Source organism: Salmo trutta, chromosome 3 (genome assembly GCF_901001165.1).
Source record: "Salmo trutta chromosome 3, fSalTru1.1, whole genome shotgun sequence".
Classification (NCBI taxonomy): domain Eukaryota; kingdom Metazoa; phylum Chordata; class Actinopteri; order Salmoniformes; family Salmonidae; genus Salmo; species Salmo trutta.
In genome coordinates, this window is record NC_042959.1 from 26,870,287 (window position 1) to 26,897,998 (window position 27,712).

The 27,712-nt window shown below is 45.1% G+C and overlaps 1 protein-coding gene across 1 annotated transcript in view; it reads left to right on the forward strand.

Moving 5' to 3' along the window:
• The window catches only part of LOC115171327 (protocadherin Fat 4-like), a 101,189-nt gene extending 73,704 nt beyond the window's left edge, over window positions 1-27,485 (forward strand). The window contains exons 7-17 of the mRNA XM_029728040.1: window positions 8,393-8,573; window positions 9,419-9,669; window positions 9,797-14,143; window positions 15,616-15,720; window positions 16,005-16,312; window positions 18,565-18,650; window positions 19,318-19,497; window positions 19,836-19,960; window positions 20,108-20,325; window positions 22,225-22,486; window positions 24,163-27,485. Of these exons, the coding sequence (XP_029583900.1) occupies window positions 8,393-8,573; window positions 9,419-9,669; window positions 9,797-14,143; window positions 15,616-15,720; window positions 16,005-16,312; window positions 18,565-18,650; window positions 19,318-19,497; window positions 19,836-19,960; window positions 20,108-20,325; window positions 22,225-22,486; window positions 24,163-26,066 (7,967 nt within the window). The 3' untranslated portion in view covers window positions 26,067-27,485. The remainder of the gene's footprint in view (window positions 1-8,392; window positions 8,574-9,418; window positions 9,670-9,796; window positions 14,144-15,615; window positions 15,721-16,004; window positions 16,313-18,564; window positions 18,651-19,317; window positions 19,498-19,835; window positions 19,961-20,107; window positions 20,326-22,224; window positions 22,487-24,162) is intronic.
• The last annotated feature ends 227 nt before the right edge of the window (window positions 27,486-27,712 follow it).

Genomic DNA, 27,712 nt, shown 5'->3' on the forward strand with positions numbered 1-27,712 from the left:
GTTGGGTGGAATCTGTCATGAAATGTATGGAAACAAAAGAGATCTCTGGTCCTGGTTCTCGTAATGCTTCCTGGCTGGGGAGCAGGGAGTTTGGCACACTCCTGTCAATGTTTGGAACTCTGCGCTCCGGCCCGAAATGTGGCACAAATACAAGCTGCATAAAGGTGTTTTACAAGGAGGCTTGTTGAAAGGAAACTTGAAGATCAGATCCCCTTGCAGTGGAAAGTTGTTGGCATAATTTCTGAGGGAAAAGTGTGACCAAGAGAGAAAGATAACAGGACTGTGGAGTCCCAGGCAACTGTAATAGCTATATGGAGTTTAACATCAAACATCTGGCATCAACTGAAGGAAAATCAGATTTGTAGCCCACTGCCTAGCCACATACCAGTACAAGTTATCCCCCTCATAGAAAAATGTAGAACAATAAAAAATCTGAACACATACACACACATACAATAGACATTGGACACACACACACACACACGCGCTACAATATGTTGGCAATGACTGATACTGGAACTGTTTTACTCAGCCACCACAGTTTCAAAAAACACATTCTCTGTATGACATGTTGGTAAGTTATGGTAGCAGCAAACCTTGAGAATGCATCGTTAACTTTCATAGAGTTGCTTCTCACAAAACAGGAATTTTAGAAGGCCATATGTTTACAGTGTAGCTCATGTATTAACTCAGATTGTTTTGTTTGTTTACATTTACAGTAACACTAGCAGAAGTTCTACAGTGGTGTGAAGAAGAGAAAACAAAACACTGATGTGGTTTACTGCTTAACCTTATGTTCTTTCCTCACGGGGGGGTTGAAATGAAGGGGGAAGACGTGTTATAGTGTGGACACTTTATAAACAATTACATTGAATATGTATTGTACTTACCTGCAGTATAGTCGGATTGCTATTCATGTGTGCATGGTTATTATTGGCATTGGCATTGACCGTGACCTTTGATGAGGTCATCACCCGGAGACAGATCTGTACAAGGCGAGTCTATCACATGTTGAGTTGGCTGTATCGCTTTGCTGTATTTGTACCGTTTGTACAATGGCTGTACACCTTTTATTTCTTAGTTTGAAAATAATGGAAAGTAATATAGAAATGCATGTGGACATTCCTTGTCAAGTTACTACACTGACTGTTGATGTAACCTGAGTGCATTATACATGCATTCATTTAGGCTGTCTTGGGAGCCGTTCTCTGTTGTGAATGCTTATAGCACAATTATAATGCACGATAGACTACTGCCTTTGTGTAATGCTAGATGACGTTGAACGTTAACAAGTTGTGCTCACTCTCGTACTGTAGAATTTCTCCATTGTCTAGTGCCTGTGCGTGTGGTGAGAACGTCCCCGGAGGAATGTTGACATGCACCACGTTTGGTCTCATTTCTTAAAGAGGAGGACACAGTAAATCCCCCAGCCCATGCCTATGGCGGCGCTTACCATCGCATAGAAATCCCCTCTTTCACATCTCGCCATAGGGCCAAAGTGTGTGTACTTTCTCCCTTTCAGGTCTAAACGACCGCTTAGCAGATAAAGGATTGTAATGAACGTCCCGTTTGAATGCAGGATCTTTTATGAATCTGGTCTGTAAATCTCCTAGGTTTCTTAAGTATTTCCTGCGTAGGATTCATCCCTGTTAGGAACGAATGGTCTGGTCATCTTAAAGATGATCTTTGTCTTGGATTATAATTATTGCTTTTTAAAGAGGTTTTTGAGAGATGTCTCACCTCGCCCCTACTGTGCTTTAGTACTTAGCTCAGTAGAATGATTTCAATGGAAAGTGAAGCTAACAAAGCTTGGAGAATTACTGATACATGTTGTAAAAGCATAGATGGGACCTTGCCAAATCATTGTCCAAAGCTGGCCACAATAAATATTTAATGGGGTCCATTTCTGAAGTCCTCTCCAAGGCAGACTAGTGGCAACACAAGACGAGGCCAAATAAAATATCAGGTTCCTCAAATGAACTTTAACAGACCTGTAACATTCTAGATCAACTCTTAAAAACCGGCGCAGTAACAATGTGGTCTTGCAGGACGTTTTTTTCCTATGCCTCATTTTTCCACTCCTGGTTTCTGGTCCGCTTAACAATTGCGGGAACATAATGTTTGTGTAAATAGCTTTAGTGTCTAATAAGTGTTTTAAAGAGGTGGTGTGGGTTGGATGATTAGTGCTTTGCGGCAGCCAGGAGATCCACGTTTTAAAAACCGTGGCTCTCTGTGACCCTGAGGCAGTCTTCTCAACCACGATCACACCACTAACACACAACACAGTTCATCTCAAATAAGCGATTTGCCCGCCACAATAATTCCAATAATGTCTTCTAAGTGGTACTCCATAGGCATCGAAAACTAACGGCATAGACGGCTCTTCAGTTGTCACTCTTTTTCACTTTTGGATACAGCAGGAAAAACATGTCATTTAAAAGACCTGTGGGCCTACTGGACGACAACAATGTCAAAACCATTGAACAGTTCAGCAAATGAAAAGCGCCATGGTAATAAAGCACAAAAGGCAAATCACTTCATAAACTCCCAGTACGTGCCCTGCAGTAGGAGAAAATGGCAGTTTGTCTATGAATGGACTTTTCCTGTCTGTCTGCAAACCGCCAACCCCTATTCATAACATAATGGGGGAAAAATATGTCTAACCATTCAGACACAGCACTCCATAAATAACTGAAAGCTCTATAACATTTTAGGTATAATTTGATGAATACTTCTGAGATTGCTGTATTATTAGAAATAGGGTTTTGAAACGGGGAGTGGTCTGTTGTGTATAGCTGGGAATGTCCTTTTATATTATCTCGCTCATTAAGTGTGAGAAAAATCCCTGTTTACTTTGTTACATTTGGCAAACGCAGCAGTGGGATAGCTCGCACCCTACAAACACAGCTTCACCATCCCCATTCAGGCGTGTTGGAGCGGGCGCATTAAAAGGAGCTTTGGTCGCAAAGCAACAGGTTCTCAGGAGGAGAAAAATGTCAATGTCAGGCGAGATGGCGGCCAATTCACTGTGAGTAATGATGTGTTTTATTTACGCCGTCCCAAAAGAACACAATCTAGCCGCTGTCCATAAAGCGTAATTAACAGTTTAGCCTTAAACTCCCAGCTACAGATGGCTGTCAGATAAATGTACACATCCATCCTTCTTCCTAAGTCAACCTGTCTGGAGCTTCCAACTTTAATGAACCCTCGATTTTGGACAACGATGCTATTGTTCTGATGAACCAGGGTGTTCAACGAGAGATCACTCAATGGTTTTGAAGGCAGAGATTATCCCGTGTCAGTAAGACACCCAAACCCAGCTCTTACCACTGCTCAGACTGGCCAATCCCTGGAGGACACAACAACCTTTCTCAGGGGGATGCAGCCATTTCCTTCAAGTCAACTCCCTGCACGGATCTCCGTGTGTGGCATATGCTCACCAACCAGCTTCAGATAGTTTAATTGTAATTATATGTCTTTTGTACCCCCTCCAGCTCTGAAAGGATGGCCCATGCCACCTTTTCCAGGGCTAATGTGATTTGTCCTCTGGTAATGTACACTAATAAGGTGCTTAGACTCTGCCATATGTTTATGCTAGACAATGCTTACTGGGGAGGGCTTATGGCCGGCTTACAGGGAAAGCTGTCAGTGTGTGTTTAAGCCAGAGCAGGCAAAGCAGATGGAACACAGTGCTCCCAGTGAGTCTTCAGGGCTTGTTATTTTGGACGCTGACACCTAAGGGTTATTTAGGGTTCTCCCATTCGCTCATTTGATCCCACCAATAACAAACATTTTAGGCGCACAGGCTTAAATGCAATAATTGCATATTAGGAAGGAATTGAACATTGTTCTTCTCACGACCACACCAGTCTCTTTGGTATAATTTAGAAATATCAAATACAGTTATGTTTTGGTCTCAGCTGGCCAAATTGTCATTGAGCGAGCCTAGGGGGAATGAATCATGCTTAAATTGGTATTGCTTTTCTGATTGAATTAAAGTGGTGAGGGATCCTCATACTGCGTTAGTGCTTAAAGTATTTATCTGAGGTGTTGTGTTTCTGCGTGTGAAATCGGCTATGATGACTCAATGTCTCTATCATTGTCTTATTTCTCCCGTACTGTAATGGCTGCCGATGGAATCTCCACGGTTATCTGAATACCATCAGCCTGTAGTCTTGGAAAATAAAAAGTTAACTGTGGAGACAGGCCTCTCGTCAGGACTTAGCTTGGGCTTAGAATGTAGCAACACTATTGCAGAGCTTGCTGACACCACTATGAGTCTCGGGGCAATCCTTGTCTTGGAGATAAAATATTTTCTGATTGAAAGAGCACATTTCTTGTGCCCAAACCCCATTTCTTCATGTTGTAATCTCCAAGACATATTTGAATTAAATATATACACTTTGAGCCAGTCTCCAAACAATGAGTGGTGTTTTATATACAAGTAATATATACAATGTGTCTCCCAAAGATGTGAGCGGTGTTGTTGATATGTCCCGGTGTGAGGTAAATACTGATCTAGAAAAGTGTAATCAACAGGACAGGATTGTCAGGTCAGAGCAGTTTTCCTACACTCTTCGAAAAAAAGGGTTCCAAAAGGGTTCTTCGGCTGTCCCCATAGGAAAATCCTTTTTGGTTCCAGGTTGAACCCTTTTTTGGGCCCATGTAGAACACTTCTGGGTTCCATGTAGAACCCTCTGTAGAAAGGATTCTGCATTGAACCCAAAAGGGTTCTACCTGGAACCAAAAAGGGTTATTCAATGGGTTCTCCTATTGGCTAAGCTGGCTAAGCTGAAGAACCCTTCAAGATTCTAGATAGCACCTTTTTCCAATAGAGCAGAGGTGATATCTGACCTTTCCAGCTCCTCAAGTGTAGTAAACAAGGTTCAGAAGGTTGATTTCAGCCTAGTCTTTTTAGTTGAATCTTAAGTTAAGTAATTTTTTTAATCATGTAACTGTCCCTCGTGATGAATATGTAAGCCTTTTTTCCAGTGGATGTAATGAAGTTAGGCCCTACCCTGGAGTATCACCGGAGATGGCACGAAAAAACATGATGCGGTTTCATACTAGCTCGTAAATAGTGTCAAATACACAGAACTGCTGGTGCAGCAGGAAGAAAGAGCTCTCTGGGAACACGTTTTGTCTATGGAAACAATACTTTTTAACCACAATGAATGGCACCACCACCGGTGCTGCAGACATCCCAGTATAACTTTCCACCAGCTCTCTTTCCATGGCACGATGATGTAATTTGTCATATATCTGCAGGCCAGACAAGGTTTGCTTGCAGCCAAACCTACTGTATTCCTAGTTCTGCCATATCTCCCCAGGCTCAAGCTATTGGTCACAAGTGGTGGAAACGTTCACCATTCAAGTCAGCTAAATTGTTGACCTTGATACTTTGGTTGCCAGATTCCAGTGCAGACCGTTTGGATGAGATGCTGGCATTTTCAACAGCAGTTTTTTTGGAGAGAGCATCCTATTGAAACAGCGTCACCTTCTCACTTTTTTATTACTCCATTCACAGTCACAATTTTGAACTTGTCTTGTTATCAATATGGGTGGGAACTTAGCATTATATTGGTGTGGGTGGTAGCTATGCTCTCTTCCTCCCGTATTCAATGTCACAGAAGCAGTCATGGAATGTTTTCTCCTAACCAAAACTATGCATCAGCACCATACTTTGCATACTTGTATTTGCACACAGTATTTTATTCCATGATGACTGGATCTGTGAGCCCACAGAATGTAGTAAGAGATCTTCAGAACTATGTACACATTATGTACACACAGCAGGTCAAAATGAAGAAACTATTGTTATGTGGTAGCAATGATCCCTGGGAGGTTAAGAAGTAGACTGTGGAGAGAGTAGGATGGTGTGAGACTGATCCACACAGAAAGATGTGGAAAATACCTCATTTGAACCATGGCTATCAACAAGGGTGAGTTCAATGCAGGTTTAGGGTCAGAGAGGAGGGTTTTGTGGGGTTCAGGCTTACCCGTGGATTAGCTAGGGTAACAGAGTCTGTCCCTAGCACCCAGCCCCTGATGCACTGGTGGTGGGGTGCTTGGCACCGGGTCAGGGGTCACACAAATGCAATGGCTGCTTCGGTTCTCCGGTGGCGGTGCGGCAGGCTGTCGAGCTGAGGCCGTCTTCTCTCCTGTTCGGGTAAACAAGTTGTGACTTCACATCCTCCCGAAAAGTGAAACGTCTGGACAGAGGCCAAAAGTGTCCCATCTAAAAATACAAACAAGCCCATTCAAAATGGAACAATTCTACGACACTACTATGGCTACACACTGACTTTAAGGAGCCAATTCTATGTGCTGAAAAACATTAACTAAACATGTTTTTATTTGAATTACTTCAAGATAAGTTAAACAGATATCAATGCTCCACTGAGTTAATGACTGTCGCAGACAAAATCAATTGGTTTTAAAAGCCGCTAATCGGTCAAGGAGTTGCAGACCAGAACATCCTTAGCAGGCGACAGTGCAGGGCTCTTACAAGTTGTTGTCTGCCAAACAGAGCTTGCCTGGAAACAGTGGCTCAGCGTTCCCTACCTTAAACTGATGCAGACACCTCCTGACATGGATTAAGAGGATCAGTTGTAGAGTGGCAGCCATTTAATCTGCTTCCATAACAACCCGTGAAACAATGACTCCATTTTGTCAATCCCGTCACGTTGCACGCTTGTATGGGTGATGACACTAAGCATAGAGACCGACATGTAAATCACATCGGACCACTACTAAGCAGTTTGCTGACTCATATGTTTTGATACTGGTGCCACTGGTTATGTCATTTAATGATGACAATCCAACTTAATGCTATTTATAGTATTCAGTGTTCCATGCATTTAATTTGGGGGGGTCTTAAAAAATGTATTGCTTTTGTATGAGCAAACACATAAGTAAAGTCTGCCCTATTTTCTACTTTGAAATACCTTGCTTGAAATTATGTACTGCATGATCGTGAATTACCTTGTCATATGCACTTTTCAAAGTCTAACAAGGCCTAGAGTTGCTAACAAACATACAATTGTGAAAATTAGCAACTTTTCTTGAGGCAAAGCAGTGAATGGCCCATCCTTGTAATGACTCACCAGTATGAAGTTTGCGGTTTCTGTGCCTGGTATTTTGGGATAAAACTGTTGACTTTTTCGCTGTGTATGTTATCATTTATTTCGTACTGGAATGCATTTTTTGTTTGGGGTGTTTGTAACAATTTGAAGTGTGTTTGTGCTAACAACTGCTGTGCTGATCATAGCAGCTGAATGCATGAAGGACTTAGCTAAATCTGCAGGTATTAGATTAAGTTATTTCATTTAACATAAGTATTTGGGAAGGATTTCTTGCAGAAGTGCCATCACCCCACCGCTCATTCAATAAATATAAGGCTCTTCGCCGTACCATAATCCCTTTGTCATCCAAATGAGCAGATAAGCATTAGTTATGCGGCAAAGAGCTTATGAGCATGTGTTATTAATGAACATGATCTTTACACATCAAGAGAGTCCTCCTGGCTCTAAGGGATAGGCTCCATATTGTCCCCCTGCATTACATTCTGGAGTTTCTGTATGTTTTGATTATGCACAGGCTCCAGATCAAGAGAGATTATTCATGGCCTCTTTCCAAATGTTTATTTTATTATTGTATTATTAATCCGCACCTCTGCACAAGATTCAATTATTTGATGTTAACAGCTGAATATACAGCTGCATATTAGCCACAAGTTCATTGGTAACACTTTACATTAACGGGCCATCTAAAGAGAAGTTTGTGAAGTGGCAACTTGAGCCAGCAGATATTTGAACCTCTCTGTATTTCTGCTTTGCAGTTGGTTTTCATCTACTATTGATTTAAATCCATCCCTCAGGGCCCGGAGAGCCTTATTTCGTCACTCGCTTGGCGAAAGAACGGCTAGATTTTTGCTGAAAATAGACATGTTCTGTTCTCTCGATTTCCACAAAGTAACTCACTGAGTGCTGCTTGCCTCAAAATAGATACCGGTACCTCAGCAACCAGATTACATCTATGATGTCCAAGACCCAGGGAAGGACACGTTCTAAGGATTCTGTTTCAGAGCTATTGATGTCTTTTGACGTGTTGTGTGTTGATGTGGCAGCATTGCTCAGAAAGCAGGACTGGTGGTGACCGAAGACGTTTGCTGGATTAAATGCAGGGATCTTGTGGTGCAGTCCGTGCAAGGATATAAATTGCTTCAGCATGTAAACGATAAACCCGCACAATAACTCATCTTTCACACAAAATGATATTCTAACTGCGTTCATATGGAACTGCCTTAGGTATTTCAAATAGAGTTTTCTCTTGGTCCTTTGATATCCTCTCATTCCCTTTTTGTCTTTTTTCCTCCCCCTTTTATGACCAGGCTCTCCTCCCCTGAGTGGAACGGGTACGGTCACCGTCTTGGTAGATGACGTCAACGACAACGTCCCTGTGTTCACCTCGTCCACCTTCCACACCACCATTGCAGAGGACGCCCCCACCGGCACTGACGTGCTCCTGGTTAACAGTTCTGACGCAGACGTGGGCCTCAACGGTATCATAAGGTACATTCCAGAGCCAGACGCCCACCCCACTCTGTCCCAAGTCGGACATTTTACTCAGATCGGACCCCCGCCTGTTCACCCTCCCCTCGACCCGGTACCCCCAATGGGGATGCGCATGGGGGTAAGGCAACTTGCCCCACTTTCCCAAAACATTGTAATGAGGATGTTAATTGGCTATGACAGAAGTAGTATCGGGGGTTCCACAGGTTCTAGGCCTTACTGGAAATCAGAACCAGTTGCCATCAGTTATTAGTTTCCATTCTCACAGCCCATAAACTTGGGCTTTTTTACTTCTGCTTCTGGACTTTTTGGACCACTTCTGGTTATAGACAGTTTGGTTGTTTGTTGTCTGAATAAGTCTGTGTTCACACTTTATTCCATAATTTGTCACCAGTTTCAGGGGAAATGCTTTTCTGGGAAGCTTTTTCAAAATATGTGCTCTTGTGTACATGTATATGTCAGTATACGTTTGTGTCTGCGACTTACTGGAAACTTCTGAAAAATTGAGTGAAACACTATCCTCTTTGGGAAACCAAAAAAGTATGGCTCTTTGGTCACAAAGAATTCTGGGGTGTCTCCAACCCTGAACTTCAGCAGAGAGCAGCTTGAATTAGAAGCCTCTGTGAGAATGAAAAAATACAGGAGAAAATGGAAGTACTAACATGGATAGAATATTAAGATGGATACCTTAAGAATGGGGTAATGCTTTGCGTGATAGATGGTGCTTTCTTCAAACCAAAGAAACAGTAAGGAAGTTATATTACATCTGTGTTTTTCTATTAAATGTACTCTCTGCCTCTTTAAAGCTGTGCCCTCCACATGTCCTCTTCTGTGTGTCCCTACAGTTACAGCTTGACTGGAGGCAACGGTCAGTTTTCCATTAACCCAGGTACAGGCCAGATCATCACCAGCTCCCTACTGGACCGGGAGGCCAGAGCCAACTACCAGCTCCTAGTTGTGGCCACAGACGGGGGGCAGCCCCTGGGCATGTCCAGCTCCGCCACTGTGTCAGTGGTGGTGGCTGATATCAACGACAACCCTCCCCGCTTCCACCACCACCCCTACGTCACACACATCCCCGCCTTCACCACAGCAGGTGGGTTCAGATTTGATAAATTCATCTTCATTTCAAATATTAATGTTCTTCTATATCGAATTATATCAGGCTTACACAGTATAATATATGCTTTTGTCTCATTTCATCCACTCATTCTCATTTTCAGGCAACTTGGTATTCGCTGTGACGGTGACAGATGAGGACGCTGGACTCAATGCTCAGCTCCACTACTCTCTAACTGGCCGCAACTCTGACAAGTTCAAGATTGACCCCGTAAGAGGAGCCATAACAGCCAATGAGAGGTTGACAGGCAGCTCGGAGGTTACCCTCACTGTCCGAGTGAAAGACGGAGGAACCAATCCCAAAACAGACTCGACCACTGTGACCGTCCGGTTTGTGACCGGGGGAGACTTCCCTGTCATCAAGTTGAAGGATACTACTTTCACATTCCCAGAGAGCCAACCCACAAACACGATCGTTACCATAGTGACCGGGGCCTCTACACGTGGTGGGGCCCTATCATACTACATCGCCAGTGGAAACCTGGATAATGCCTTTCACATTGACCAGTTGACTGGAGAGCTGTCAATCAAACATTCACTGGACTTTGAACACATTCAGAAATATGTGCTCTGGGTTGAGGCCAGGGACCAAGGATTCCCCCCCCATTCCTCCTATGAGAAAGTGGAGATCACAGTGCTGGATGTAAACGACAACCACCCTGTATTTGACAGGGAACCATTCCATGCAGATATACTGGAGAACCTGTCCCCTCAGCGGGTGCTCATGGTGTCTGCCATGGATCAGGACAGTGGCCCTAACGGTCAGCTGGAATATGCCATTATCGACGGCAACAAGGAGAACAGCTTCAGCGTCAACCGGGCCACTGGTGAAATCCGAACGACCAGGCCTCTTGACAGGGAAAAACTAGCTCAATATGCCCTCAAAGTGAAGGCCACTGACCGTGGCAATTCTCCCAAAAGCACAGCTGTGAAAGTCCTGATCAATGTATTAGATGTGAATGATAACGCTCCCAGGTTCTCTAAGATCTTTAGCGCCACAGTGCCCGAAAACGCCCCAGTGGGTTACACTGTCACCAGGGTTACAACCACAGACGAGGACGCAGGTGCTAATGCCATAAGCAAATATTCAATCACAGACGCAAGTATACCGTTCACTATCAATCCAAGTACTGGAGACATAACTATCAGTAGACCACTCAATAGGGAAGACACTGGCCATTACATTGCCAAAGTTTCTGCCCATGACTCTGGCTGGACAGTTAGCACAGATGTCACAATATTTGTAACGGATGTAAATGATAATGCCCCCCGATTCAGTCGACCATCTTACTACCTGGACTACCCTGAGCTTACAGAGGTGGGGTCACTCGTTACTCAGGTGTCTGCGACCGACCCCGACGAAGGTGTCAATGGCAAAATATTCTATTTCATCAGGTCCCAGTCAGAATATTTCAGGATCAATTCAAGCTCGGGAGAAATCTTTATCAAGCAGCATTTAAAATATCAAAACTCAACTGGCAGCAACATAAACATAAATCGGCACAGTTTCATCATTACTGCTTCAGACCGTGCGACCAAGCCATTGATGAGTGAAACTACAGTCATTGTAAACATAGTAGATAGTAATGACAATCCACCCAAGTTTGAATCCTCTAGCTACTTTACCCCTGTCACTAAAAGCGTCAAAGTTGGCACCAAACTTATCAGAGTCATAGCTCTTGACCTTAAAGATTTTGGCCTCAACTCTGAGGTGGATTACATAATATCAGGAGGGAATAGCACTAGCAAGTTCAAGCTGGATAAACAAAGTGGATGGGTCGCTGTCGCCTCCTCACTCACCTCAGATATGAACAAGGTGTTCCTCATGGATGTTACAGCCAGAGACAAAGGAAACCCCCCTCTGAGTGCGAGAACCACTGTGAAAGTGGCAGTCACTGAGGAGAACCACCACACACCGGAGTTCTCCCAAAGCCAAGTCACAGCTACCATACCTGAGAGCCTTGCCGTGGGGACAGCCATCAGGACGCTCTCTGCCAGGGACAAGGACAAAGAGATGAACGGGCTTATCACATACAACATCACCACAGGTAATGACAAGGGCCTGTTTACCGTGAACAGTAAAACAGGAGTCCTATCTCTGGCCAATCATCTGGACTTTGAGGAAAAACAAAAGCATGAACTCAGAGTGACAGCCAACGACGGGGGATGGATCGCAAAGACCAGCTACGTCATGGTCACAATCCATGTGACCGATGTGAACGACAACCCACCTATATTTGAACCTGATGAGTATTTCCCTGTGGTACAGGAGAACGTTCCCAGTGGCACAACGGTGGTGAAAATGAATGCCACAGACAGAGATTCAGGGCCCAATGCCGTCATGGCTTACGTGATCCAGTCGTCAGACAGCGACCTCTTTGTAATTGATCCAAACACAGGCGTAATCACCACCCAGGGTTTCCTGGATTACGAGGCTAAGCAGGTCTACCACTTAACAGTGAAGGCCTTCAATGTCCCAGACGAGGAGCGCTGTAGTTTTGCCAATGTCAACATTCAGCTCAAGGGAGCCAATGAATACGTTCCCCGCTTTGTCTCGAAGCAGTATTACTTCGAAATCTCTGAAGCAGCTCCAACAGGCACAGTGGTGGGAGAGGTGTTTGCCAGTGACCGTGACCAAGGGGATGACGGAGTGGTTTACTACCTAATTTTCGGGAAGAGCAGAAGAAAGGGCTTCGGCATCAACAGGAAAACAGGACAGATCTACGTCACAGGCCCCCTCGATCGTGAGAAAGAGGAAAAAATCTCACTCAAAGTCCTGGCGAAGAACGCGGGAAGCATCGGTGGGGCTGATATTGACGAGGTCTTTGTGAACATCACAATCCTGGATGCCAATGATCCTCCTGTTTTCAGCCAGGAACTGTATGATGTTCAGATCAGTGAGGGTCTTTCCTCTGGCAGTCTGGTCACCTTCGTTAGTGCCCAGGACTCTGACTCTGTCCCAAGCTGGAGCAGATTCTCCTACTCCATAGCCTCAGATTTAGAGAAAAATGTCTTCACTATCAACCCCCAGACTGGCCAAGTGTCTGTAGCAGCTGAGCTGGACAGGGAAACCACTCCTGTGTTCAGCCTGACTCTGCTAGCTGTAGACTCTGGCTCACCCTCCGCAACTGGAAGTGCCACCCTGGTTGTGAATCTGGAGGACATTAATGATAACGGTCCTACTCTGAAGACGGTGAGTGCAGAAGTCATGGAGAACCAGCGAGCTGGGACAGATGTCGCAACTCTTACTTCAACCGACCCAGACCTGTCACCCAATCAAGGTCCATTCTCATACAGTCTGCTCAGCGCCGGCTCAGCCAGTAATTACTTCAGCCTCAGCCCCACTGGAGTGCTGACCACCAATCGAGAGATTGACAGGGAGCAGATCAGCGACTTTTACCTCTCTGTGGTGATTAAGGACTCCGGTGTCCCTCAGATGTCCTCAACTGGAACGGTCCACGTAAAAGTATATGATCAGAATGATAACCCATCAGAGCCACGCTCCGTGGAGATCTTCATCCACTATTTCGGAAACATGTTCCCCGGAGGATCCCTTGGGGTTGTGAAGCCCCAAGACCCAGACATCCAGGACAGCTTTCACTGCTCCTTGACCCCTCCGTCATCCAGTCTGTTCACCATCCCAACAGGCACCTGTGACCTCAACTCAAAGGCCCGCTCAACAGACGGAACATTCGAATTAGCTGTCCGAAGTAGTGATGGTGTCCACGGCTCTGTCAGCAGTAACGTCCGGGTCTTCTTCATGGGGTTCACCAACGCCACTGTGGACAATAGTATCCTGATTCGCCTCCGTACCCAGGGGGTTACCACCTTCCTCACCAATCACTACCTCAGCTTTGTCCGTATCTCAAACTCACAGCTGGCAGGGCTTGGCACTGGAGTACAGCTGTATGGCGCCTTTGAACTCAACAACCAAACATTCCTGATGGCTGCCATAAAGCGAAGCCACGGACAGTATGTCAACCCCAGTGGAGTTGCCACCTTCTTTCAGAGCATCAAAGATGTTCTGCACAGGCAGAGCGGTGTGCAGATAGACTCAGTGGATCACGACCCCTGCACACGTAACCCATGCCAAAATGGGGGCAGCTGCAAGAGGCGCCTTAGCGTGGGGCCAGATATGAAGACAGAGGATAGTGTCCCGGTGATCCTTGTCTCAAACCACCCCCATCAGCCCTACGCCTGCAGTTGCAGACCAGGGTACACAGGGGCGCTGTGTGAGATGGATATAGACGAGTGCCTGCCGTCTCCGTGCCACAATGGCGGGACCTGCCACAACCTAGTGGGGGGATTCTCCTGCACCTGCCCAGAGGGATTCACAGGCATGGCCTGCGAGAGGGACGTCAACGAATGCCTCTCCAACCCCTGCAAGAACGGAGCGCTGTGCCAGAATTACCCCGGTGGATTCAACTGCCTCTGCAAATCTGGCTTTGCAGGTACCGTACACCGCCTTAGGAGCCATTTAGATTTTATGAGCAACACAACCACAGATGTTCAGCTAGGCTCAAGTATACACACACTGCACATGACTCACGCTTTTTTGTCCAAGTACAATATTTGCCTCCAAACGAATGCAAGAGGTGTTGTAACCCTAGCATACAGGCTTGACTGCCAAAAACCCAAAACTGTTTGGTTTTACGATTACAAGTTGGGGGGTATCAGCTTTGATGCATATCAGCTTGTCATGTTTACTTTAATAAAAAGGATGATGCGAAATTGACCCCAGTAAGGGCCTTACTGTGGACTGCACACAGTTCACTAGTCTCATATAGTCTCATATTCCTCTGCATACCTTTCTTTCTACAGTACTTAAGCATATTTTTAATATTTAGGGCTCTGCTCATCTGTTCAAACATTGAGAGGTTTAGTATGTATTAAAGATGGATCCTTCCAGATCCTTAAAGATACATTTTTTTTTAAGTGAACTATAGATAATTAGCCACTCTATTTTTGTGTAAATCACTCCCTCCCTACTTGAATTTGATGCTGTGATAAATACAATAATATTACTCTTAATGAAGGGAGTGCACATGGAGAAGCATAAATGAGAACAGTAGTTTGAATCATGTCTGTTTGATCAGCTGCTGGCTGTAGTGGCTGATAGACACTTCCAATGATCAACAGCAGACATTTTGCCTCAGCACCAGTCATTACTGTCTTTTTTGATTATGGCCATAACAAATGACGACACACCTTGTCGTTTCATCAAGACAAATGGCCCTCCTGAAGAACTGCACCTTTTGACTTACAGAAGTTTGCATGCCCTCCCTTTGAACTCTACACTTCCCATTTTCCATGCCTGGTTGTGGTGAAATAATTGTTCTAATGGTACAGGAGTCTTAAAAATGCTTACAAATACATAAAGCTGCAGGCCATTGTCAGTGTCGCCCCTTGCATACCTTGTTCTGTCTGTTATTGTACTGTCTTATGTTATTCATCATATTTTCATCATGCTTTAGTTCATTGGCTTCAGAGATCTAATGAAGTCTACAGTTCTAAAATCTCTCTATATTTTTCTACTTTTTCACACATACAAGTTTCAAAGAAGCTCATATAAGATTACAATAGCCTAGATCAAGGTTTCCCAAACTCGGTCCTGGGGCCCTCCCTGGGTGCACGTTTTGGTTTTTGCCCTAGCCCTACACAGCTGATTTAAATAGCCAACTCCTCATCAAGCTTTGATAATTTGAATCAGCTGCGCTAGGACAAAAACCAAAACGTGCACCAAGCGGGTGGCACCAGGACTGAGTGAGAAACCATGGCGTAGACCCTCTGATTTTAAGCATCAGTGACAGGGTGCCTTAGGAAGAAAAAAAACATGAACTGTGTTTGCCCCCACATCTTCCTGTGTTTGCCCCCACGTCTTCCCACCTCGTTCATTTTAATTTGTGTTGTTTTGTGAACCCAGGAAAAACATGTGATTCCATCATCAATCACTGTGAGTGTAATCCATGTTTTAATGGCGGCTCCTGCCAGAACAGAGTGGATGGGTATAACTGTCATTGTCCATTTGGTAAGTATTAACTTAGAGGAAACTGCTACGTGATTGAAAACTATCTGGATTTGCAAAATGACTGGGGATAGCATGACACTGTGGATAGCATGTCTCCATGTCACATTTATTCACATACTGTATGTTGTGTAACTGTTTCTCTCTTCTATGCATGATACCCTTATGGTTAGCCTATGATAGCGGATGACAACAGATTCCCAGCTATCTGCTGATTTTGTAGATGCAGTATGGTGAATTATTCATGACATCCCTGTTTCATTTTTTTTCATTCCTTTCCTCCTCAGGGGTCTTTGGAAAACACTGTGAACTCAACAGCTACGGCTTTGAGGAGCTGTCCTACATGGAGTTTCCGAGCCTGGATCCCAACAACAACTACATCTACATCAAGTTTGCCACACTAAAGAGCAACGCTCTCCTCATGTACAACCATGACAACCAGACCGGAGACAAGGCGGAATTCCTGGCTCTGGAGATCTTTGAGGGACGGATGCGCTTCTCGTTTAACTTGGGAAGCGGGACCTATAAACTAATCACCATGATAAAAGTTTCAGATGGACAGTTCCACACAGTCATCGCAAGGAGAGCTGGAATGGTGAGAGGCATTTTTGTTATATATGGCTTTATTACCAAGCTGTTTTTATTTGTTTTGCACCATAAACAGTTGGAAAATATATTTGGTTTGAAGTCAATGGTTTTATGGACCTATAATTGCACATATGTAGAGTAACATTCTAAAGCCCCCACATGTAGGCCTATATAGAAGACTAGTTTATGTTTCAATAGCAGTTATGACCTCCTGGGTTTTTATAGCTGAGAGCAGCGTCCAAATTTGGCCTCATATTCTTTTTTTTGCACCGTGAGATGATAATTAAACTGCCCACACACTGGTAGTCCTGCATATAGTTTTCATAGTTGTAATTATATTTGATTGCTTGTTGTGATTTACAATATGGCCTCCAAAATAGCCTCAGACTCTGAAATTCCTTCTATTTGCTCCGAATCTAGTTGTTTCTCTGCCAGCTGTTCAATGGTGGGGCTAAAAAAATTACCAGCCTGTCCGAAGTTGTATAAGTCTCCTGCTGGACTTCAGATTTGTCATTTCCCACCGTGCACTGGGATTTCATAGGAAACTGGCAAAATCATTAAATTGTCAGCTTTGAGAGAGTGACAGGATAGACAGGTGCACAACATGTAGTGAGAAATGCGATGCGCTGCAAATATTATGTGTAGGTTGAGGAATTACGATGTTGAGGTTCTTAACCGAGCTAGAAGAACGAAAACAGAGCGTATTATCTATTTTTCTCCGCTCTGCTGACAAGTATTTTTTCTCCGATATATCAGGGGGTGCTGCAGCACCCTCGGCACCCTTACTTCCCGCGGCTGTACCTGTGAAGGGCATTTTTCAGTTCCTGCACTTTTGGATTCTGAGCAAATGTGATAACCAGACACCAGTCATAGTCCTAGTAATGTAGGACACACCGAGAGAGTCAAGGACACTGTTGTTTATATGTAAATAATATTCTAGTTCACCCAACTGAAAGCTGCACCCCAGCAAGCATAATTTATATTGTCTATACTCTGTATTATAACAGCAATAGTTATGAGTATGACCTCTAAGAACACTAATGCAGCTTACATTTGTAATACAGTCATTTGCAATTTAACTGCAACATTTGTTGTAACGTTCTTCTCAAGGCTATTTTTGCCTTATTTCCTATTCCTTCCCATTGTGAGGAATGAGATTGGTTTTAGGCCTCACATAAATAATTTACAACTAGTCACACCCTTTAGCATCCACATTCTGTTTTCATCCCCAACAAGTGTTGAACCTGACTTTCTCACATAAATAATCATGGCGAATGGAAGACAATAGCATGGATTTGTCATCCAGAAAGTTGGTCGTTGGAAAAAGTTGATCTCTAGTGACACTTTTCCGCCCTCTTATGTTGTGACATCGCTGATCTGCGGTGTTTACTCTGTTCCCTGAAAGTTAAGCAAACAGAAACAATGCTCCTGGTCTTTTGTCACATTTTATATCCATTTTCAGAGGGTGTTTCCTCGAGAAAACCCTTCGCCACTCGTGAGACACTTGACAGTGTGTGTACGCTGTGGTTAGGCTGCAGGGGCTTTGATCTGAGAGAAGGGCATTAATAAAATGCCCATCTGGCGCCGAAGGGTAGCCCTTGCCCTTCAGCAACAGCGACAAAGCCCTGAGACAAATGAATCTTTTTTTCCCTTGTTGTTTTTTTGCCTCGTAAATTGTACGTTTCTGTGTTAGCGATTAGCGCAGGAAGGGAGGGTGGGGTCACGCTCTCTGGCATCTCTTGGATGATTTGTGCTCACGTTCCGAGCAGGCCGCTCCGTGTTTACCTAAGATCTTGGTATATGTGGAGCATGCTGTCATGGTTTTTCAACACGTTCACACACTTTTCATTTCTCCTGCCACCTCTTTTTTCACCTCAGTCAGGCTTCAGAGACCACAGAATTAAAGAGAAAGTAGAACAATTATTAGCCTTGGCTAACAGTAAAGGTCATATCTTAGGGAATTTTAGATTTCCATGTAGGTCTACTGCGTCTTCATAATGATGGTTTCAAATACAGTATGCTATCGAAAACAACATTAATTGTAACTTACAAAATCCGTCATGTAGTTGTATTTACTGTTGTCTGTCTGTCTTCCTGCAAACTGGAGTGCTCATCTGAGTAAGATATTACTGTCTGTGCTGGTACAACCATCAGGAAGGTGCAGCGTGTGTGGTAATTTGTTTTGTGTTGTATGTGTGCTGTACAGTCAAAGCAGAATAACATGTGCGTGACCGTGTCTCTGCTCCTCTCGTCATTCAGGCTGCGTCCCTGACAGTCGATCTGTGTGGGGACGATCAGGAGCCAGGCTACTGTGCTGTGAGCAACGTGGCTGTCCATACTGACTGGTAAGAACACAACATTACATAGAGCTTACCACACAGTCCATCCTGGCAACGTACACCCAGCTGTCAACTACATAGTGAAAGGCTCAGTTCGGTAGAAGAGACTTTGGGTATAAGGGAAGCATTTATTTCCAGATGCAAATAGCACTTTATTTCCATGATATACTGTAGTAAATAAACATAATTCCTTGAGAGAGAAAAACATAATGCCATTTGAAGCTGTTCACTGTCAGAGTAGCTCTTTCTGGCCACCTTCAATTTATACAAACATCCTCATCGGTCACTATTGGTTCTCATTCTGGGAAGTTGAAATTATCAACAGTACAACAATATCTCATGTCTCTGCAAAGAATGAAACAGTCTGTGGACCCATCCATCATGTCGACTGTTCTCAATGAACCCTTGCATATGCACGTTGGCTTGTGTAAACCATAGTGTCTGTAAACACATACATGGACATCACATGTACCGTTTAGCATTGTGAGAGGCCCAGAGTGAAAAGCTCTCTGGATCCATAGGGGGAGGACTGTGTGTGAGACTGTCTGAGTGAGCGATCTGGCAGATGAGGAGGGTCTGCTGCAGTTTATTTGCGGAGGGCCCGGACCCCTGTAGGGCCATGTTGTTGTGAGAGGCGCTGACCCCCAGCGGCTTCTCCTTCTCCTCCTCGCAGGATCCTGGACGTTGGGCCCAACCGGCTCTCGGTGGGAGGCGTCAGGTCAATAGAGCCCGTCCTTCATCACCGTGGCCAGGTCGCCACACACGACTTTGTGGGCTGCATCATGGAGTTCGCCGTCAACGGCCGCCCACTGGAGCCCAGTCAGGCCCTGGCATCCCATGGCATCCTTGACAGGTTTAGCTCTCTCCCTACCTCTTTCTTTCCTACATCCTTCCATCCTACTCAACCCCCAAACTCTCCCAGAAGGATATCTTGTCATTCTCTGTAGCTCTCAACCCTCAAGAACCGCTGAAAAGCCATCTTTGATATAAATAGCAGACATACAGTTTTTTTGGAATAGTAGAATGGAGATTTTTTCTTTTAGTTTGTTGTGAATAGTGGCGAGGACAGATCTTTTAATATGCTAATTCCCTGGGTCTTTTATGTTTTTTGTATTGGAGGAGTTGCATCTGCCGGGTCCTATAGAGGGCCCGCTGTCCACCATGGGGGCTGACTTGTCTGTCTGTCCGTAGATGTCCCAGACTGGAGGGAGCCTGCACAGCCAATGCCTGCAGACATGGGGGCACCTGTATTGACTACTGGTCCTGGCAGCAGTGCAAATGCATGGAGGGCTTCACCGGCAAAAACTGTGAGAAATGTAAGAATCCCTTTGGAGGGGAATTTTGGCTGACTGTGCTTGCAGTCTGAGTCATACACTTCTTGTGAATTTGACCATCACTCAGATGCAGATTGTATCATTTCCTTTGATTTACCGCCCTGACTTGTGCTTTTCCTTCTTTCATAGACATCACGGCTGACACGGCTCTCTCGCTGGACGGGACTGGTCGGCTTGACTACGCCATGCGCCAGAGCCCCAAACGGGACGTTCTGCTACGCCAGAGCCTCATGGGCTTGACCTCTGACCTCTCTGGGCCCAGCAGCCTTGAGGTCAAGTTCCGCACCCGCAGCAAGAGTGGCACCCTGCTCCATGTCCAGGAGAGCAGCAACTACACCACCATCAAGGTAAAGGAAGGCTCCACGGAGTTATGCCAGAGACATGCTAGAATGTGTCTGCTGTTCCCAAAGCATCCGGAGGCACAAGTGAGCGTACATACAGGCATGTTAGTATATTTGTCAGTTTCTCCATTTGCTACTCGGTCGTCATCCTGAGATCCACACGTAAACATGTCACACATACACACAGTAAACCCTTAGCTCCCCATCCCTGAGTCAAAGCTATAAGGGGACCTGTCTTCATCACCTCCTCCCATTACCCATATATATATATACGCTCCATACGCTCCTTCAATCTGCTGCTATACACTTCAAGTCTCTGAGTGATTCGGGGCAGCTGCCCAAGGGCCTGAGCTCGCATTCATCCTCTTCCATTTTCCCCCAGTCCACTTCCTTTCCTCCAGGACACACCGGGTCTCTCTGGTTGTGTTTTCCAGTGCAGAGCAGGCCCCCAGAATCCCTCCTACCACTACTACCATACAGCCCAAAGAGCAATATTGAATATACTGTGTGACCCTAGAAAAGGAGAATAACTTGTACAGGAGTATAAATAATGTAAAAGAGATAAGTTTAATTGGTTCTCCAGATCTCTTTTCCTGTGTTTTTGGCTCGCGGGATTTTTCCTTTTCCAGATTTTGTCGTGAACCTTTAAAATCAATTCCTCCTGAAATGTATGAGATTACCATACACAATGCCTGGCACACATTCATTTTCTAAGAGAAAGTCATATTGGTTCATTACTTTTATACAATGAACTCTTATTGAGTGTGGATATAGTTTATGCATATTGAAAGTAATACTATTAACTGGTCCTGCATACATAACATGATCATAATAATAATATCAGTCTGGTTTACTGGTATTTGGCACATGCAACATTTTCCTCTGCACTGCAACTAGGGTTGCAAAGTGACTGGTAATTTACCGAAGTTACCGGAATCTTCAGTAATTTTGGTAATTAACAGCAAATCAATGGAAATCTATCGTAATTTTGAATAACTTAAAAGAAATATGTATTTATATATAGTGTTCATTTATTATATCTGTGCCCATATTGTTTCTAGTAGATGGTTCCAGAGAAAATAGCTTATTTAATGAAAAAATCATCAAGTCAACAATGGCATTAATTTCCAACTATTGACTTGTTTCACAACTACCACCAGTTTGATGCGAAAACATTGCCAATAAATACATATTGACATAGTAAAATGAATAAAAGTTAGTAAAACAATTTTTATAAAGGACATTTCATGCTAAAACCCTCATTCCAATTGTATTCACTAAGTTGATGGTTTATATTTAGGATAATGTTTTATAGCTGTATCATTCTATTTTGTATTATTTAATAATTTCATATATTTTACATAAGGCCACACAGAGGGACACAGATTATTGGGGACACCTGTGATAATCTGAAGTACCCAAAAGGGCCACCAGATGTCTTGTGATAGATTACGTAAAATCCTTGCAAGATACCACAATTCTGGTAGTTTACTTGTAAACTTCTAAAGTTTCCAGTAATACACCCTGCCTTTGCAAACCTAACTGCAACAGTCGTTATTGTAAAGGAAAATGTGTTTTCAATCAACTGTCCTACCTGTTACAGTAACGATACTGTAAATAGAATTCCAAAACAAGAACAACTCTCCGACTGAAATGAAACATCAACAACATCCCAGAGTTGAGAATTATCAGAGCCTGAGCATATAATCATATCATCATGCTTGTCCACTTCTCCAAGCTCTCCTTCCCAACAAACATATACAATACAGTATCTATGTCTGTCCGCCCATCTGTGTCCGTCTATCTGCGTCCCGTCTGTCTGCGTCCGCCCGTCTGTGTCCGTCCATCTGTCCACATGTGCATCCATCCATCCATCTAACTTCATCTCTGTCTCTTTCCCCCCAGCTAAAAAATGGCAATGTCCACTACATCTCAGACGCGGGCGTGGGGGGCAAGGTGGAGAGGACCCTGGGGGAGATGGTCCTATCAGATGGCCAGTGGCACGTCCTGCAGATTTTCAAAAACGTCTCAGCCACCTCCCTTCATGTGGACGGAGCCCTCCTCAAGCTCATCCAGCACCCCACCCAGGACTTTGGAGGTCTTAACGTCCTGACCATGTCCCTCGGTGGTGTCCCCTCTGGCCCCACCCAGCAGAAAATTGCATCAGGTGAGTTGGTGATATGTGAAGTTGCTGTTATTGTCATATACTGAGTGCACAAAACATTGAGTTGGACCCCCCCCCCCCCCACAGCCTCAATGCATCGGGGCATGGACTGTACAAGGTGTTGAAAGAATTCCACAGGGATGCTGGCCCATGTTGACTCCAATGTCTTTGGTGGTGGACCATTGTTGATACACACGGGAAACTGTTGAGTGTGAAAAACCCAGCAGGGTTGCAGTTCTTTACACACTCAAACTGGCACTTACTACCATACCCCGTTCAAAGGCACTTAGATTTGTTGTCTTGCACGTTATCCCTCTGAACGGCACACATACACAATCCATATCTCAGTTGTCTCACGGCTTAAAAATCCTTCTTTAACCTGTCTCCTCCACTTCATCTACACTGATTGAAGTGGATTTAACAAGTGACATCAATAAGGATCATAGCCTTCACCTGGTCAGTCTGTCATGGAAAGACATGTTTTGTACACACAGTGTAGTATGTGAATGGTAGATACCTTTTTTCACTGAATAAAAGGTCTTCTGTTGACCATATTAGGTTGTGTTCCAGTCCTGCTGTCTGGAGCTAGTGTAAATTGTGTTTTTGACATTGGACACATATTTGCCTGTGAGATATTCACAGTAGAAGAGAGTTAATGTTGCTCTCTTTGACGGATCATTTCTAGATAATAACTAATGTGAAACTAGTTGAATTAGGTGGGGGAGCCCCGCCTTTGATGCTTTCATGTTTTCATCTCTTTGCTCTGGAACCTCGGCTTTGGTTAGGCCTAAATCACGTATCAAATGTCCTCAACTCTGACTTGAAAATAGTTTGGATAGGGTGAACGAGAGGGCTTCCAGAGGGAGGGATGCACCGCTGTAAATGTCTGACTTTTAGGGGAAAGAAAATGACTTAATACTATGGACTGGACTAATATGGTAAAAAAATGAGCAATTTGAATGATTTGTTGGCCTCTTTCACACAGCAAGGTCCAGGATATATTTCAAAATAAACACACTCTGAACACGCAGATCTATGGCAGGCTGCCTTGCCTAGCACACTGATAATCTGGTCACGGTTTCTTGGGGCCACGCCTGCACCAAATAAGAACTGACCCTCGCTCAATATGCGTATCGAAGCAGTTGTGTGCATTCAACTAGTAAGATTATAATGAATAGGACAAAATGGTTTTCATTTATATTGGGATAAATTCAATAAACATGTTTACATCTGTGAGGGACATTGTGAGGCAATATGAAAGCAAAGGTTTGAATTGGTCACCAAAACATTTCTTCCACATGGATGTCTTGAAGCAATATGAGGTCTGAAGGTAGATTGTCTGGCATCGACTTCCCATGTTTTAGTAAATAATCATATTGGTTTTTATCTCAGAATTTACCCATTTGAGAATGTGATCTGTCGAGGTATTTTCCATTAAAAAATTTCATTGAGATTTTAATCGATGCTGAACCAATAGCCGACAAAATTCCCCCAGTTCTGATTATAGCTTTCAGTTCCTGTTAATTATAAGGAGGCGATCCCAGCCTCATTGCAAATTCTGAAAAGCAATCAAACTTGTGTCATTCGGAAACTATGATCTTCCAAGCCACTGTGTTGTCTTAATAACCATCCAGGACTACTTCCTGTTTACTGAACACCTCTTCCTATTCTTCCTGCAGGCTTTGACGGCTGCCTGGCCTATGTGAAATACAATGGGGAGAATCTACCATTCAGTGGAGATCACAGCGCCATCACCATCTCCAAGACCAGCTCAGCCGTTAAGATCGGCTGCAGAGGGCCCAACCTGTGTGAGAGCAGCCCTTGCTGGGACGGCCTGATGTGCGTCAACCAGTGGTACACCTACCAGTGCCTTCCACCCGGCGAATGTGCCTCCAGCCCTTGCCAGAACCGAGGGAGCTGCGTCCCTGGTCCCCGTTCTAGTTACACCTGCGTCTGCTCTGAGTTCTATACTGGCAAGACCTGCGAGACCCTGGTGGCGTGCCTGGGGGTTCAATGCCCTCAGGGCACTCTCTGCAAGACGGCCAACAATGGCGGCTTCATCTGCAGCCCGAGCCCCACGGCCAAGGAGCTTACCTTGCCCATCTGGGCAGTGCCGGCCATTGTGGGAAGCTGTGCCACAGCCCTGGCCCTGGTGGTGCTCAGTCTGATCCTCTGCAACCACTGCAAGGGCCGCAACAAGACCAAAGTGCCAAAGGAGGAGAAGCAGCCTAAGGAGAAGAAGAAGAAGAAGAAAAAAGGGAGCGAGAACGTGGCCTTTGACGACCCAGATAACATCCCGCCGTACGGTGATGACATGACGGTGAGGAAGCAGCCTGAGGGGAACCCCAAGCCTGACATCATCGAGAGGGAAAACCCCTACCTGATATATGACGAGACGGACATTCCCCACAACAATGAGACCATCCCCAGCGCCCCCTGTGCCCCCTGCCAGATGCCTGAGGCAGACATGGAGCACTATGACATAGACAACGCCAGCAGCATCGCCCCGTCCGACGCTGACATCATTCAGCATTACAAGCAGTTCCGCAGCCACACGCCCAAGTTCTCCATCCAGAGACACAGCCCTCTGGGCTTCGCCAGACAGTCTCCCCTGCCTTTGGGGGCCACCAGCTACACCTACCAGCCCCAGTACAGCCAAGCCCTGAGGTCCACCCCTCATAGCCACTCAGCCTGCCCCACGCCCAACCCCCTCTCCAGGCACAGCCCGGCCCCGTTCACCAAGCCCTCGTCCTTCTACCGCAACACCCCCACCAGAGAGCTCAACCTGGCCCGCAGGGATGGCAGCCCCCTTGACTTGCACCACAATGAGATGGGCCAGCAGGGAGCCATGTTCAACTATGCCAACCGGCTGGGCCGACGCAGCAAGAGCCCCCAGACTATGGGGGGCCACAGCTCCAGGCCTGGCAGCCGGCTCAAGCAGCCCATCGAGCAGATCCCCCTGGAGACAGGGCCCCCCGTGGGGCTGTCCATTGAGGAGGTGGAGCGGCTCAACACCCCGCGGCCCCGCAACCCCAGCATCTGCAGCGCCGACCACGGCCGCTCCTCGTCTGAAGAGGACTGCCGGAGGCCCCTGTCACGGGTGCGCAACCCAGCCGATGGCATCCCTGCCCCGGAGTCGTCATCTGAGAGCGACTCCCACGACTCCTTCACCTGCTCAGAGATGGAGTACGACCGGGAGAAGCCCGTGGCCTACAGCTCCAGGGTGCCCAAGCTGTCGCAGGTCAACGAGTCAGATGCCGACGATGAGGACTACGGCGGTCGGCTCAAGCAGAGGCGCTACTCCAGCCGGAGGACCGAGGGCGGGCCTGCTGCACAGGCACCGATGACAGACCACTACACTTTGCCCCATAAACTGGGCCAACAAGCCGGGGGCTTCAACTGGGACAACCTGTTGAACTGGGGCCCAGGCTTCGGCCATTACGTAGATGTGTTCAAGGACCTGGCCCTGCTGCCGGAGAACACAGCCGCGAAAGAGATGAACATTGAGATGAACATTGAGATGAACAGTGGGGATGGGTCAGTGACCATTCTGAACGAAGGGGAGGCCGAGCAATATGTATGAGACTATTTATTACAATCCTGTACAGTATGGTATGTTCTCTAAAAGAGAAACTAAGCCGATGTAGATAAGAAGCAGAGAACATTGGGCTAGCCGTCTCCGTTAATTTCTTTGTGGAAATAAGACAACCTTCAATGCAGTAAAGCAGAAAATGACACCTGTAATATTACTTCTAATGGAGTTAGCCCCTTGGAAGAGTATACCAGTCCTTTCCAGACCACTAATTGTACAATCGTCTCTGCGGTCTCATTATGCGTTATACATTAACACTGAATGGTTGGAACAAAAATCCTGTGTCTGAATTCAATTTGATGACTGCAAAGCTAAAGTTGATCTTCATCAAATGTAGCTGGTCTGTATTACCAATAATGCCGCTCCTTTGCGAAACTTCTGTCACATTCACCAGTGAAAGATAAGATGAGCGATAGCATTGAAACACTCACAAGAGAATTTCCAAAGGCCATAGCAATAGAAACTCCAGCCTGTGTCTTTTTTGTCCCATTTCTAATTTTTAAAAGGAAGCATATGTGTATGATCCTACTGCACCTCTAGGCATCAAGATACAGCCCTCGTGTAAAAATGAGCACACCACTTTGCTTGCACGGTAATCGAGGCCTGCCAATGTTATGACCCAAGCACGATAACCGCTCTCTGGCTGTATGTGTTCTCTCAGATGACTGGCTAAGCACTCCAAGAGCTAGGATTAATCAAGTCCCTAGCCTTATAGACATTTGAGGATTTAAGGATGCTGAGGATACTATTGTTTCTGTTGGCGGGGTTGGGACGGGAAGGTTCTGTGATGAATAGTCTGGGTCACAATCCCCCGAGCCTGAGCGTTATTTGACCAGCCAAAAGGTTCGGCCGATGATAGCTGATCCATCCCATCATGACGTGAACCCCACCCTACTAAGACTATGAACTTGTGTACATTTCTTTCTATTCATGGGAAATCGTGGATGTCATCGTTGTCAGTGTTTTTGTGCATTATTTTTAAATGTATGGTTTCTACTTTTTGTACTGTTTATTAACTTAAATTACTTAAGATGGGTTTTTATGGATATTTTCACATGCTGAAGTGTGTTCTTACTTTCAGGGAAAGTAAGATTGAAGACTTATCTTTTACATTTGTTACATATGTAACGTCAGTATTTTCCACTTTTGATAAAACTATAACACACTTTATGCTTTGTACATGTAAAAAGCCAATAACAGAATAAAAAAGTATTTATTTAAAGGTCTCTTTCAATACAAAGTGAGCATGTCATGTGGTAAGCAATCTCACTGCAATCCTGTGGGGGGGGGGGCACCTTTTGAGCTCAGATTGCAGCTCAATAATGTGGGTGGTATGGTATTTTATACTCTAAGGACTCTAAGACTGTTGTGAGCAGAGTTTAAATAAAGCATGTGCTGAATTGAACAAAACATTTTAAAAGGCCATTGAGGACCTAAATGAAACTGAGCCACAGTGCTGGCAGCCAAGCACAACATCCCGCGGACTCGGCGACGCAGGGCCCTCTATTGCTTTCAACAATTATTTACATCTGGCTTATTGAGTAGAACAATTTTTTTGTAGCCTGGTGATCCGGTATGCAACATGCTTATCTTCTCCGTCATCGAGAGAGAGGGGCCACGAAGAGAGAGAGTGGGGA